Here is a 15684-nt window from a genome sequence, read left to right on the forward strand (position 1 = left end):
TATACCTATCTAATGTATCAGCCTGTACCACTGATTCAGGGAGACAATTCCACATCTTCACAGCTCTCACTGTAACAAACCCCTTCCCAATATTTAGCTGGAACCTCTTTTCTTCTAATCGGAATGGATGACCTTGTGTTAGTTGGACCTACTGGTAAATAGGTCTTATCCGTGAAAAATGATCAACATGACCTATAGGTAACTTTTTAACGACATTCAAATTTTGAAAAGAAATTTTTCAGTGTCGGTATCACTTTAATAACAAATTCACAGGCTCGCTTATGAGTTTCGCACATCACAATTAAGTACATATTAAGCATTAAGTTACTAATAAACATAAAATAATGGGGTCGCTCCCATCATGTAAAGTTGTACAGGTATGGGATCCGTTATCCGGAAACCCGTTATCCAGAATGCTCCGAATTACGGAAAGGGCGTCTCCCATAGACTCCATTTTATCCGAATAATCCAAATTTTTTAAAATGATTAAATTTTTCTCTGTATTAATAAAACAGTAGTTTGTAAGTGATCTCAACTAAAGGTGGCCATACATGGAGAGATCCGCTCGTTTGGCGATGTCGCCAAACGAGCGGATCTCCCTCCGATATGCCCACCTTGAGGTGGGCAATATCGGGCTGATCCGATCGGTCGGATCGCATCAACGAATAGATGCGGCCGCGATCCGACGGGATTTTCTGTCCCATCCGATCAAGATCTGGCCGACTTTCGGCCAGATCTCGATCGGTGAAGCCCGTCGGGGGGCCCCATACACGGGCCAATAAGCTGCCGACTTGGTCTGTCGGCAGCTTTTATCGGCCCGTGTATGGCCACCTTAAAATATAATAAATCCTTGTTGGAAGCAGAACCAGCCTATTGGGTTTATTTAGGGGCACATTTATTAAGCTCGAGTGAAGGATTCGAATGAAAAAAACTTCGAATTTCAAAGTATTTTTTTGGGTACTTCGACCATCGAATAGGCTACTACGACCTTCGACTTCGATTCGAACTAAAAATCGTTCGACTATTCAACCATTCGATAGTCGAAGTACTGTCTCTTTAAAAAATACTTCGACTACATACTCCGGCAGTTTAAACCTACCAAGGTTCAATGTTAGCCTATGGGGACCTTCCCCAGCACTTTTCTAAGTTTTTTATGATCGAATAAAAATCGGTCAATCGATTAAAATCCTTTGAATCGTTCGATTCGAAGGATTTTATCGTTCGATCGAACAATTTTTATTCGATCGTTCGATCGAAGTATTTGCGCTAAGATCCTTCGAATTCGATATTCAAATTCGAAGGATTTTACTTTGAGGGTTGAATTTGAGGGTTTATTAACCCTCGAAATTCGACCCTTGATAAATCTGCCCCTTAATGTTTACAAATTACAGAAAAATCCATTATCCGGAAAGCCCCAGGTCCCAAGCATTCTGGATAACAGGTCCCATACCTGTACCAGGGAATACACTGAACAGACTTCTGATTTATTCACTGCTACATTGTATGAATTTATTTGAAAAAATGTGCTGGTACAATGTTACAGCCCTTCTTTTATATTTATTTGTAGATCTTTGCCCTCTTGGGACCGGTCGAATAAGGAGGCAGCTCCCCATGTGGAACATTTGTTGGCGCTAACAAATCATTTGTATCTATTCCTTGGAGTATTTGGACATTTTTTCCCCCGGGCTTTTCCTTATTTTTTTTTTCTTGAGAATTAGCAAAAAATGTGCATGAATTCCAAAATCACGTTTCATATTTAGGAAGGCAATGGCAGTATGTATAAATAACAGAGGGTGTGTATTTTAAACATTTTAAATTTGTGGGGATTACAGATAAGGGGGTGTTACGATCGAAAAACTACAAGGTGTGCACTAAGAATGCAGCCGCCAAATTATAGGGGCCGATTCACAAAGGGTCGAATATCGAGGGTTAATTAACCCTTCGAATAGGCTAACATTGAGTTCGGTAGCTTTTAGATGGCGAACTAGGGGGTCGAAGATTTTTCTTAAAGAGACAGTACTTCGACAATCGAACGGTCGAATAGTCGAACAATTTTTAGTTCGAATCCTTCGATTCGAAGTCGTAGTCGTAGTCGAAGTAGCCCATTCGATGGTCGAAGTAGCCCAAAAAACACTTCGAAATTCGAAGTTTTTTTACTTCGAATCCTTCACTCGAAGTTAGTGAATCGGCCCCTTAGTTCTCATTTATTCTCATGCAGTTTTGGGTATTTGGTTACTTTGTCCTAATGGCACCCGTGCTAGTGGGGTCTTCTTTTGCCAAAATACTGTAGATTTAACATGTTTTTTTACTTTTCATAGGAATTTGGGGGAAATCTAAACTGGAATTTGTGATTTTCTTTTGTAGACTGTCTACAAACCTTTGCAGACATATGAGAAGATCTGTGTCCAGTAATGTAGGAACACAAGGAGGACTTGCCTAAATAACTGCGGTTCCACAGACTTCACCTATAATCATCTTTGTGCGCTGGCCCAGTTTTTGGGTCCTTACGTGCCCCTGTGCATGTTGTTTATGGTTTTATTTGAAAGTTTGTAAGTTGCTGCTTCATATGCGGCATGTGTTCATGTTTTCTGGAATATTTTTTTTTTAGAATTTGGCAAAAGCTGTAAACTTCTCTAAATAATTGTGCCAAGAATTCTCAGTTTACAAAAGCAATGAAAGTTTGGTCAGAATTCTAATCATAAATCTCTCCCCCCATCCCAGCTATTTTTTAGGATGTCTGCAAAATTGGGGACATATTTGAAGAACGGTGTACAAAACACAAAGACAAGTGAAAAACCACAAGATGGCCTCTGCAGCGCTAGATTTCCCCTGGACATTGTCCAACTATTGGGATGTTTGATGGCAGTATCTTTATGTGCATGGCAGGAATATTTGTTCTTTCTTATTTGTTTTAATACAAAATTTGTGTAAAATTCACCTTTGTAAATGTTTGTATTTCTGTCTTACAAAAATAATAAAAATTGCAAAAATAAAATCAGAATTTAGTTGTTTTTTTTTAAATCTGCTGTCTTTTTCTTATCAGTTTCACAAAAATGTTCTCTATGCTTTTTAAAAAGGGGCTGGTGGGTTTGTCCCATAGTAAAATACAACCCCCTGTCCAAATGATAGCCCCTTTATTTGGCATCTCTGGGTTTGCCTTGAGCACCATGTTTCTTGGCCCAGCAGTGCACTTTATGCCCACTAGTGGACTCAAATTCACTAATCTCTGACATAGGGAGGCCCATTTATCAAAGGTTGAATTTTGAATTCATGTGAATTTTTTTTAAATACGAATATATTCACAATTCGAATGGGAGGTTATTTAAGAAACAAATTTGAATGTCTAGTATTAGAGGAAAATTTGAATCATATTTCATTCGTATTCGATTCGTATGAATCGAGTAGTGATGGGCGAATTTATTCGCCAGGCGCAAATTTGCGGCGAATTTGGTGCCAGCGAATAAATTCGCGAAACGCCCGCGAAAATTCGAGTCAAAATTTCGCTGGCGCCAAAATTTTTTTCAGAAAAAACGGACGCCGGCGTCAAAACGGGCGCCGGCATCAAAAACGGGCGCCGGAGTCAAAAAAACGGGCGCCGGTGTCAAAAACGAGACGCTGGCGCCGTTTCACGAATTTTTCGCCATTTCGCGAATTTTGCACGAAATTCGCACATTTTCTGGCGAAGCGAAACGGCGCAAATTCGCCATCACTAGAATCGAGTTTTTCTCCCAAAAAAAAAATGCCAGGGAGGCTATTAACATCTCCAATGGACCTCTGCTATTGACTTGTCCATGAACTCGGCAGTTTTTATTTGGTGAATATTCAAATTCGGACTGTTTCCATGGTCGAGGTATGATAAATCTCACATTCAAATTTACATTTGAATAGGGGGATTAATTTTGATTTTGAAACTCAAAAATTCAAATTTGAATTTATTATTTGACCCTTGATAAATCTGCCCCTAAGTAATCAAACACCGAAACTTGCCAAATTCTGTCTCTGACCTCTAGTAGATTATAACCTGGTATTTTTGAATGATTCTAACTTCTGCCTTATTGTTGATTCAATTTATCCGCAGATTCCCCCCAGCCAGTCCCCAGGATTCTTCCATGTACTGAGCTTCTAAAGGGAGATACTGGAACCCCCGGGCCACGAGGTGAGTGATTCTCCAAAACCAGCTCTTGTTCTATCTTCAAACCTCCCCATTTCAGAATTCCCACCCCGGTAGTAAAGCTGTGTTACTGTTATACTGACTCTGTGTTTTTTCAGGGTTGAAAGGAGATCCTGGTATCAATGGGACAAATGGGCAAAAAGGTTTGTACAATGAATTTGATTTGATCTAATTAGTAGAACTGAGGTCTACCTGTTTTTTTTTTCCGGTGTCCCACCGGCCAGTCCAACCCTGTCAAAAAGAGACAATGACAACTCTAAATAATCTCATGTATTTCAGTCTTTGACATAGAAAATAGGGCTCCCCAAAACTCCTTTCAAAATCATCTGTGTAAATCAGTGATCCCCAACAAGGAGCTCGTGAGTAACACGTTGCTCTCCAACCCCTTGGATGTTGCTCCCAGTTGCCTCAAACCAAGCACTTATTTTTGAGTTACCGACTTGGAGGCAAGTTTTTAATTGCATAAAAACCACATATTCTGCCAAACAGAGCCTCAAGTAGGTTGACAGTCCACATAAGGGCTACCAAATGGTCAATCACAGCACTTATTTGGCACCTCAAGAACATTTTTCATGCTTGTGTTGCTCCCCAACTCCCCAACATCTGAGTGTTGCTCAGGGGTTCAAATGGTTGGGGATCCCTGGTGTAAATGGGGTCTGTGCAAAATATCAGCGACGCATGTAGACACCTGTAACCCAAGCTGTTGGTTCAGTAACGATTGACCCAATGGGTGCTCAGATAAGACTTTGGTACCTGTCAAGAGAAGCATAAAAAATTCAGTTGGTCTAAAGTCAAGAAACGGTTTCAGAGTCACTTAGATTATATTCATGATTAAATGCATTTAAATGGAAACTTCCTCTTTAATTCATTTTCTAACTTTTGTTAAAACAGGTGATCCTGGGCAAATGGGAGAACAAGGTCCAAAAGGTATTTTTTCTTTTTAAGTTTGGAGTAGTAATTGTGATGGTGCTAAATGTACTCCTTTATAAACTATGCCTTAAATGAAAAGTGACAGCCCCCAAAATCTGACACACACGGAGCCCTGTTATGATGTGAATGCAGGTATTAAACTTTGGTGTTAGTATCTAAAAGACATTATTTTGGTACAGGTATGGGACCTATAATCCAGAATGCTTGGGATTCTGGATAATGGAAAACCTTTCCATAATTTGGATCTTACCTTAAATCTACTAGAAAATCATGTAAACATTAAATAAACCCAATAGGCTGGTTTTGCTTCCAATAAGGATTAATTATATCTTAGTTGGGATCAAGTACAAGCTACTGTTTTATTATTACACAGAAAAAGGAAATCATTTTTTGAAATTTGGATTATTTCATTATTATAGAGTCTATGGGAGATTCTGTAAATCAGAGTTTTCTGGATAATGGGTTTCCAGATAATGGATCCCATACCTGTATCATCTTTCCAGTTTTAAAATGAGATTTTGTTTGGTTGCTTCTTTCACATGAAGAATTTTCTAAAAGAACCAACACCACCCTTTTACATCTCAATAGTCGACAAGACACACCTGATTTCATTCTTACTACCAAAAAATTATAAACCACTGCTCCTCTGGGTGCCCTGCTACCCCCTAATGATCTTTATCATGTTCTTTTTTTCAACAGGAGAAAGAGGAGCTGGAGACGTATTGTACAGTGAGTAACAATTGTACAGACTGAAATGGGGCACTTTTATACCAAAATATTCAATAAGAAATAAATAAAATTGGCAAGGATGTTCTAACCAACTGTTCAAAAAAAAAGAATCCATGGGCATGGTTCCAGATAAGGGGCCGATTCACAAAGGGTCGAATATCGAGGGTTAATTAACCCTCGATATTCGACTGGGAATTAAAATCCTTATATCGAAGTCGAATAATTTTAGCGCAAATAGTGCGATCGAACGATCGAAGGATTATTCCTTCGATCGAACGATAAAATCCTTCGAATCGAACGATTCGAAGGATTTTAATCCAACGATCGAAGGAATATCCTTCGATCAAAAAAACTTAGGAAAGCCTATGGGGACCTTCCCCATAGGCTAACATTGAGTTCGGTAGCTTTTAGATGGCGAACTAGGGGGTCGAAGTTTTTTCTTAAAGAGACAGTACTTCGACTATCGAATGGTCGAATGGTCGAACGATTTTTAGTTCGAATAGTTAGATTCGTAGTCGAAGGTCGTAGTAGCCCATTCGATGGTCGAAGTAGCCCAAAAACACTTTGAAATTCAAAGTTTTTTTACCTCGAATCCTTCACTCGAAATTAGTGAATCGGCCCCTAAGTGTTAGCTAGGAAGCTGGATCAATAATTTTAAACATTTCAACTGGCAAATTATAAAGTGCCTTTAGGTCAGTCATATGAGTGCCATGGCTCCACAAATGCTTGGTTCTACCTGTATATTTCGAGGCACAAGGGTCGAATTTCAAATTCATGTGAGTTTTTTTAAAACTCCCATGAATTTTAAATACGACCAATCGAAATGTATTAATAAAATCACACTATTTCAACTCGGACAAAAAGAAACGACCTGAAAACTCCAATCAAACTCGAATCGACTTTAAAAAACTTGATCCGAGTTTTTTTCGGAAGGCTGCAAATATCACCAAATTGATCCCTGGACCTCTCCCAATGACAGTACAGTAATTCAGCAGGTTTTAGTCGAATTTGAGTTCTTAAAGGGCCAGAGTATGATAAATCTCAAAATATGAATTAAAACTTGTATTGAATTTGGATGATTCATAATTCGAATTTGAGAGTTTTGACCCAAAAAAAAGAATTTGAAAATTTGAATTCAAATTTTCACTTCGACCCTTAATAAATCTGCCCCTTTATGTGAGCAGTAGTTATTAGGATCTGCTGAGCTAAGGAAAATGTTCAAACAAGTGGTAAAAAAGTAAGGGCGGTGCATAAAACATTTGCATTTAAATGGGGAAAATGAAGGTATGGAATACCATGGATGCATGAGCCCACTAGGACCAGTGATCAGATCTGATGAGGAGGGTGACCATGTTTCTTACAAACAGCAAGACTTTACTTCTGTATCCTATCATTTGCTCCAATATAAGGTTTATATTGTTATTTGCATTTTATCAGATAGGAGTTTCATCTCAATGTTATATTGTTTTAGTTGGAAGGAACTGCAAAGAGCTGCTGGATCAGGGGGTGGTAATAAGTGGTTGGTACATGATATATCCGGATGGAATGGTGCCCCTGCAAGTGCTGTGTGACATGGACACTGATGGGGGTGGTTGGATAGTAAGTACCAATAATCTTTCAAATCTTCATTCCACTGGAATTAGGTTCCATTTTTACAAGGCTCTCCAAAATGTTATTTCCAGTATCAGAACAATCCCTTGCTCTCTGCCTTCAGTATCACTAGCCAGTTGTGTATATGTTACCACCATCCCCTTAATGATACAACTCTGGGGAACCTGCTGGCACTTAATACAGGTATGGGACCTGTTTTCCAGAATGCTTGGGTTTTCCAGATAACAGATCTTTCCATAATTTGCATCTTCATACCTTGAAGGAGAAGGAAAGCTACAGAGGCATTTTATTGCCAGTAGATTAGCTGCAATAGTGCAAGCTAGAATGCTATATTTATTCTGTAGAATGATTTACCATACCTGAGTAAACAGCTCTAGAAACTCTCTGTTTGTTTAGAATAGGAGCTGCAGTATTAACATGGTGTGACATCACTTCCTGCCTGAGTCTCTCCCTGCTCTGGGCTCAGATTACAGTAGAGAAGGGAGGGGGAGGGGAAGAGGAGCAAACTGAGCATGCTCTTGCCCAGGGCAATGAGGATTAAGATGAAAACAGGAAGTCTGATACAGAAGCCCATGAGTACACAATAGAAGGAAAGAAATGCAGTGTTTCTTTTGACAGGGAACTCAGAGCAACATTACTTTGGGGGTTTACTGGTGTATTTAGATGGACCTTTCTGATAAGGCTTACTTAGTTTTAACCTTTCCTTCTCCTTTGAGTCTACTAGAAAATCATGTAACCATTAAATAAACCCAATAGGCTGGTTTTGCCTCCAATAAGGATTAATTATATCTTAGTTGGGATCATGTACAAACTACTGTTTTATTATTACACAGAAAAACGAAACAATATTTAAAAATTTTGATTATTTGGATAAAATGGAGTCTGTGGAAGATGGTCTTTCCATTGTTTGGAGCTTTCTGGATAATGGGTTTCAGTATAACAGATCCCATACCTGTACTGATAATAGAAACACTAGAATGCAAGATTTATAGAAGCTTATTCTACTAGAGTTGGAATCACTATGGACATTATATTGAGTACAATAAATTCAGTACCCAGCTCAAAACCTCCCTATAGCTTAATCTTAATTGATCAAAACTGATTAAACTCTTTAGGTTCAAAGATAATAGATTCCCATATTCATAACTATTGTGGATGAAGAACAAAAATAGACATACTTGGGAAGGATATTGGCCTTAAAAGTAGGGATGCACCGAATCCAGGATTAGGTTCGGGATTCGGGCAGGATTCTGCCTTTTTCAGCAGGATTCGGATTCAGCCGAATCCTTCTTCCTGGCCGAAACGAATCCTAATTTGCATATGCAAATTAGGGATGGGGAGGGAAATCACCTGACTTTTTGTCACAAAACAAGAAAGTAAGAAATGTTTCCCCTTCCCACCCCTAATTTGCATATCGGATTCGGTTCGGTATTTGGCCAAATCTTTCGTGAAGGATTCGGGGGTTCAGCCGAATCCAAAATAGTGGATTCGGTGAATCCCTGCTTAAAAGGAGCTGGGGACTTTTTTCACTTGCACCTTTTGTTGTCTTGTGCAGGTTTTCCAAAGACGCTACGATGGCTCAGTAGACTTCTACCTTGGCTGGGATTCCTACAAGAAGGGGTTTGGCAGTCGCCTGACTGAGTTCTGGTTGGGGAATGATAATCTCAGTAATTTAACATCAGCAGGTAATTCTCTTACTGTGGTTATTGTAATTTTGTACTTGTGCCCTGTCATTATTTGGGTCATTTTAATCCATAGCAATCTAACATACTTTGGTGGATCTTTTGATACAAGCTTTTTCAGTCCTTCATTATTGTAGGTCCATCAGTGAGATCTCTGTTGAACGTACAGTAAAACACTGCCTGCATACATCTATGGTGCTATATGAATATATGGATCCTATGCAAATACAATACAGGTACAACACAGCTGTTGTACAAGAATTAGTGTAGTAGTGATCATTGTGCACTCAGGCTTTTGCCTTTTGTTGCACGTGGGAGTCACAGTGTAATGTATGAGACTCTAAGGCATCTGAATGCCAAAATAGCTAATTATGGAGTTGTTGTTGCCCGAAATCTATTGATATGCCTAAAAGTGTAGAGAACAACAGCAGACCAGAGCCCTACCCAGACTTACGTTGTCTCAGCCTGGAGTAAGGGTAAGGAAAAAGTAGCTGCATGTTTCCCTGAAAACAAAGCAAAGAAAATGAGTTCATTCCACCTTTAGGAATCACTTTGAAGGACTATGTTCCTTTAAGCACTGTTACAACCTACAACCTAAGCAGAAAACTCTAACCCCCCTTGGACTCAAATGTGCATGTTCTCTGTAATAAGCTTTGGGGACCTTCCCCATAGGCTAACATTGGGTTCGGTAGCTTTTAGGTGGCGAACTAGGGGGTCGAAGTTTTTTCTTAAAGAGACAGTACTTCGACTATCGAATGGTCGAACGATTTTTAGTTCGAATCATTCGATTCGAAGTCGAAGTCGTAGTCGAAGGTCGAAGTAGCCCATTCGATGGTCGAAGTAGCCAAAAAAACACTTCGAAGTATTTTTTCTTCTATTCCTTCACTCGAACTTGGTGAATGGGCCCCTTTGTGTCAAGCAGGATCACCTCAAAATAGTTAACTGCCTTATTATCAAACCCAGCATTGATTTGTGTGCCACCAGTCAATCCTCTGAGATTCCTCCCACACTCTGCTGTATCCTGCCCAGGTTGTAGGGGGCCCTTCAGCTGTTAACCCCTTACAGGAACAATAGTGAGTCAGAATAATTTTAAATAAAAATATTTCTGGTTTATTTAAAATCACAAAAATTTCAAACAGTCACACTTGCGGTTTTACAGCATTCAAGCAACATTAACTTTCTTGCCATTGCTGACCTTAGTTTCCACCACAGTTTCCTTAGGGCATATCCCAGATCTCAGGGAGGGTTAACTCTTACCGTTCCGGACTCCACCTCTGCTTGGTTCAGTAATCTGGTGCACCTTAGCACCCCTTAACCACTCCGCCAAGCCTTCCTGTCTCAGTAATCCGGTGCTCAACCAGCACCCCTTTACTATTCCGACCGGAATCACCAATAGTCCTTCTTCTTGCCCCAGGCCTCCTTTACCCTCTTCCTGTGTCTTCCCTATATTCTGGGTCCCTGAAGTGTGAGATGTCCACAGAAAACTAATTTCCACTACACTCCTAGGTGGGGCATGAAACTACCTGTGCTAACTTCCAAATCTCAGACACTTAGTGCCTGCTAACTACAAACTGCTATGCCAGGTTCTACCTTTCTTTCCTTCCTGCTGTAGATCTTCCTCAGGACAGAGCTCCCTTCTCTGACATCATCCTCCCATTAAAGACATCAACTCTAGGGTGTGGCCTTCTTCTATACCCTCTAGCACTCTGGGCTCCCTCTACTGGTGGGGGAATAAATTACACATTTTTACCCTTGAGCACCACCTGGTGGCCAATTACCCAAATAACACTCTCAACAATTTTAAAACATACTCAGACACATTATTCAACTTTCAACCACAAATCAATTACAACATTTGGTTCACCCTCTTACACTGTATTAGGTGCAATTTCATTGTTGACCCATTATATCTCACCTCTCGTATTATCTTCCATAAATGTTCTGGGCACTGTATCCCCTCCTTGTCAACTCTCAGAATCAGTTTCCTAAACTTGTCCCACTAAAACCCAAACCCAAGATACGGCATCAGTGATTCCTTCACTACCCCTGTTGATTCACAACACATGCTCTGGGCTGCTGTCACTCATATAGATATTTACATCATATAAGTTTATATTCAATGACACAAGACCTTGTAGAGAACTGAGGCACAACTGAACCTCAATAGAAAAAAAAAGCTGCTGAAAAAAATAACACATTTTTACATCTTATACATGGTACAAAAAAAGCCTAGCGCGTTTCATGCCACACCAGGCACTTAATCATGACTTTGCTACAGTTGGTTCCAGCTTTTTTTTTAAACAAGTCTTGTGACTTTTTCCCTTATGTGAAGGTCTGGGGCATGTCCACGTGGTAAGTCTACTTTTAACAAGGGTAGATTTCTTTTCATGTTTTCATATTTAACAGCAGCACAGAAACCAGTGCATTCTAATTAATAACTAATTAAAAATAAGGCGACTTCTAATCTAAGCAGCCCACAGAACACTGAACATGTTCAGTACCACCATGGTCATGGAAAGGATAGCTTGGTGTTGTGGAAACCACTAAAGATGTGGATAATTATTGCTATCGGGTAACTAAACATCTGGGCTCTTAAACCATAATTTTTTTTATGATTTAGTTTGCCTTTAAAACTCCTTAAAATAGGATACAAATCCAAAAACAAATGTATAATCCCTACAATGGCCTTCCCCTAAGTACAAACATGGAATAAAGCTGAATGGCCCTTTCTTTAATCACAGGTACATGGGATCTGCGTGTAGATCTGAGAGACTTTGACAACGCAGCTTATTATGCCAAGTACTCATCCTTCCGCATTTCACCCGCCTCTGACAATTACGCTTTAACAATTGGTTCATTCATTGGTGGTAATGCAGGTAAGTAGTCATCCTCGCTATATGGTTCTAACAGCATAAATGAATGACCTGGTGTTCACAAATTGCAGAGATTTCTCAGAGACCTGGTGCCACATAGAGAGGTGGCAAATCAACTTTAAACTTGCGCTGACGCCATTCATTAAAGGAACATAAGCCTAAATACATAGAGGCAGCTGAACTAGCTCCTATAGTATGCAGGCATGTAATATAGACTAGTGTGAATGATGTATAACCCTCTATAAAGCAATGCAGAATAAGTTGGTGTTATATAGATATATGCTTCTTATCTCAAAGCCTAGCAAAGGCTACAGCAGGGGGAAGGAAAGGATTTAGCTATAGAGGGGCTTCTCAGTGGACCTTGTAAAAGAACAAGAAATTAGAAAAAAAGTATAATGTTTAGTGAAATCGAAAGCCCTATTCAATTCATGTTGAAAATGGGATACACTGCCCCGTTAAAGGGATACTGTCATGGGAAAACATTTTTTTTCAAAATGAATCCGTTAATAGTGCTGCTCCAGCAGAATTCTGCACTGAAATCCATTTCTCAAAAGAGCAAACAGATTTTTTTTATTCAATTTTGAAATCTGACATGGGGCTAGACATTTTGTCAATTTCCCAGCTGCCCCTGGTCATGTGACTTGTGCTCTGATAAACTTCAATCACTCTTTACTGCTGTACTGCAAGTTGGAGTGATATCACCCCCTCCCTTTCCCCCCCCAGCAGTCAAACAAAAGAACAATGGGAAGGTAACCAGATAGCAGCTCCCTAACACAAGATAACAGCTGCCTGGTAGATCTAAGAACAACACTCAATAGTAAAATCCAGGTCCCACTGAGACACATTCAGTTACATTGAGAAGGAAAAACACCAGCCTGCCAGAAAGCATTTCTCTCCTAAAGTGCAGGCACAAGTCACATGACCAGGGGCAGCTGGGAAATTGACAAAATGTCTATCCCCATGTCAGATTTCAAAATTGAATATAAAAAAATCTGTTTGCTCTTTTGAGAAATGGATTTCAGTGCAGAATTCTGCTGGAGCAGCACTATTAACTGATGCGTTTTGAAAAAAAACATGTTTTCTGATGACAGGATCCCTTTAAGGTTTCTCTTTAAAGGAGTGGTTCAGCTTTAAGTTGACTTTTAGTATGTTATAGAATGGCTAATTCTAAGCACATTTTCAGTTTTATAGTTGTTAAACTATTTGCTTTCTTCTTCTCACTATTTCTAGCTTTCAAACGGGGGGGGGTCACTGACTCCATCTAAAACAAATGCTCTGCAAGGCTACAAATTTATCATACTTTGTATTACTCATATTTCTATTTAGGCCCTCTCCTATTCATATTCCAGTCTCCTTTTTCAAATGCATGGTTGCTAGGGGAATTTGAACCCTGGCAATCAGACTGCTGAAACTGCAAACTGGAGAGGTGCTGAATGAAAAGCTAAATAACTCAATAACTGTAAATAAAGAAAAATGAAAACCAATTGCGGATTGTCTCAGAATATCCCTCTCTACATCACACTAAAAAATAACTCAGAGGTAAACAACCCCTTTATGTCTCCTGCCACCCCAATGTAACAGATTACAAGGCCTTAATGTAACTTGAATGAGATATTACAGCATCACTAACTAATAAATATTTGACACAATTCTTTTTCAGGAGATGCCTTGAGTTACCACAATGGAGCAAGTTTTTCTACCAAGGATAGGGACAATGACCGCTACTACAATAACTGTGCTGTTCAATGGCCGGGAGCCTGGTGGTTCAATAACTGCTTCTTATCAGACCTCAATGGAGTCTATCGGCTGCAGCAGGACAGCAGTGCCATTGGTATTGTGTGGGCCTTTGCCAACACTGCCATCAATAATTATTCCTTCAAGATTTCAGAAATGAAGATCAGGCCTGTGTAAGGACATGGGAGAAGCAGAAGAATCAGACTGGGTGCTTATGGATAAGGTGTCAGTCCTTGTTATTGTCATACAGTCAGTGCTATAGGGACAGAACTGAACCCAGGACCAAACTCTGTAATGTAACAGTAGTAATAGTAATGCAATGTAGACCTTTTACCCATCTATATGACTTCTACTAGTGATGTCAAGAATCTCCTGACCCCTAATTTGCCCAAACCCAGCCCAAGGGACATATTTATACCTGTGCCTGCTCCACCCTTTATGGTGACATGAGAGGTGACATCAGTGTAGAGACACCATCCTACCAACGAATGTTAGAGAAATAAGGAGACCGTCTACAGCAGGGATCCTCAACCTTTTGAACCTGTGAGCAACATTCAGAAGTAAAAGGAGTTGAGGAGCAACACTAGCATGAAAAATGTTCCTGGGTGCCAAATAATTGCTGTGATTGGCCATTGGGTAGCCCCTATGTGGATTGTGATCCTAAATTGAGGCTCTGTTTGGCAGTACATCTGGTTGTTATACAACCAAAACTTGCCTCCATGCCTGGAATTTAAAAATAAGCTCCTACATTGAGGCCACTGGGAGCAACATCCGAGGGGTTGGAGAGCAACATGTTACTCACGAGCTACTGGTTGGGGATCACTGGTCTACAGCAACCCGCTTGCACCTGGGCAGTACCCCAAGGAAAGATATCACTCTCTTGCTTTCATTATTCTACTGGCACCAGAGAAAAAGCTAATCAATGATGGGAACCTTTGGCTTCTGTCCAGGTGCCAATTTGCCCAACTTTTGTGTTGCAGAAGTTAAGAAGTGACCAATTTCCAACTTGAAGTGAAGTACTATGATGGAGCCGCACACACACACAATATTATGCAGTTGAGGAGATGACCCCATTTATTGAGTCACCAGGATATCAACATTTCAGGGGGGTACAACCCTCCCTTCCCAACCCTGCCCAACTTGAGCCAAATGCACAAGCTTCAACCAGATCCTGTCAGATCCATGGTTAAACCCAAAGGTGTTGCAACTATTGGACCAGTCTGAGCTTCTGCCACTGCTTCGAGGGTTCACTCTCAGCCGTAACATTAAAGCCCTGCTGTCTCATTGATCAATACACTGTAACTGATCCCCTGTACTGTACCCCTGGCTTCTGTCTGTCGTACAAATTGTATTCCACCTCCCCAATAAATAAATAAATGAGTTAAATTGGCTGGCTATCTCTGTGTGGGTGGGGGGATATTTTCAGAAGACATTGGGATTAATGTGTTTATTTGCCTTGCATCTAAAAGAATAAATCCATGGGTCATCTTATTATTTTTGACTTACGATATACAGGTATGGGATCCACTAGACCTCAAAAAGAAAAGGATGGCACTCCGGTGCATGGAATATACTTTTATTCCAGTTTGAAACAAGGATCCAACGCCCTACGCATTTCGGGAATCACTCCCTTAATCATAGGATTAAGAGCAGCAAATGGGAGTGTAAACTGGAGCGGCCCCCTTTGATAAAGTCAGTATGGGATCCACTATCCAGAAAGCTTCAAATTACAGAAAGGCCATCTCCCATAGACTCCATTTTATTCAAACACTCCAAATCTTTAAAGGATGCATAAACCTTAAAAATAAGTGAATGTAAAATTGACGAGGGTGCTATGTTGTAACAAAGTTCAATCATAGTAACAGTACATGTATCCCTTAATATCTTGGAATAAAAAATAAATAAGTAATCAATGTACATTGCAAAAGTGCTTAGAATAGCCCCCTCATCAATT

At 40.0% G+C, this 15684-nt stretch overlaps 1 protein-coding gene across 1 annotated transcript; it reads left to right on the forward strand.

Annotated features, from left to right (window-relative positions):
- Positions 1 to 3588: 3588 nt before the first annotated feature.
- Positions 3589 to 15116, forward strand: LOC108719814 (ficolin-2). The gene is made up of 8 exons (XM_018268994.2): positions 3589 to 4156; positions 4270 to 4314; positions 5063 to 5098; positions 5801 to 5830; positions 7302 to 7429; positions 8997 to 9126; positions 11865 to 11999; positions 13657 to 15116. Exons 3-8 carry the CDS (start codon positions 5077 to 5079, stop codon positions 13905 to 13907), a joined length of 696 nt encoding a protein of 231 aa, XP_018124483.1. The 5' UTR covers positions 3589 to 4156; positions 4270 to 4314; positions 5063 to 5076; the 3' UTR covers positions 13908 to 15116.
- Positions 15117 to 15684: the final 568 nt, after the last annotated feature.

This window comes from Xenopus laevis, chromosome 6S, assembly GCF_017654675.1.
Source record: "Xenopus laevis strain J_2021 chromosome 6S, Xenopus_laevis_v10.1, whole genome shotgun sequence".
Taxonomy (NCBI): Eukaryota; Metazoa; Chordata; class Amphibia; order Anura; family Pipidae; genus Xenopus; species Xenopus laevis.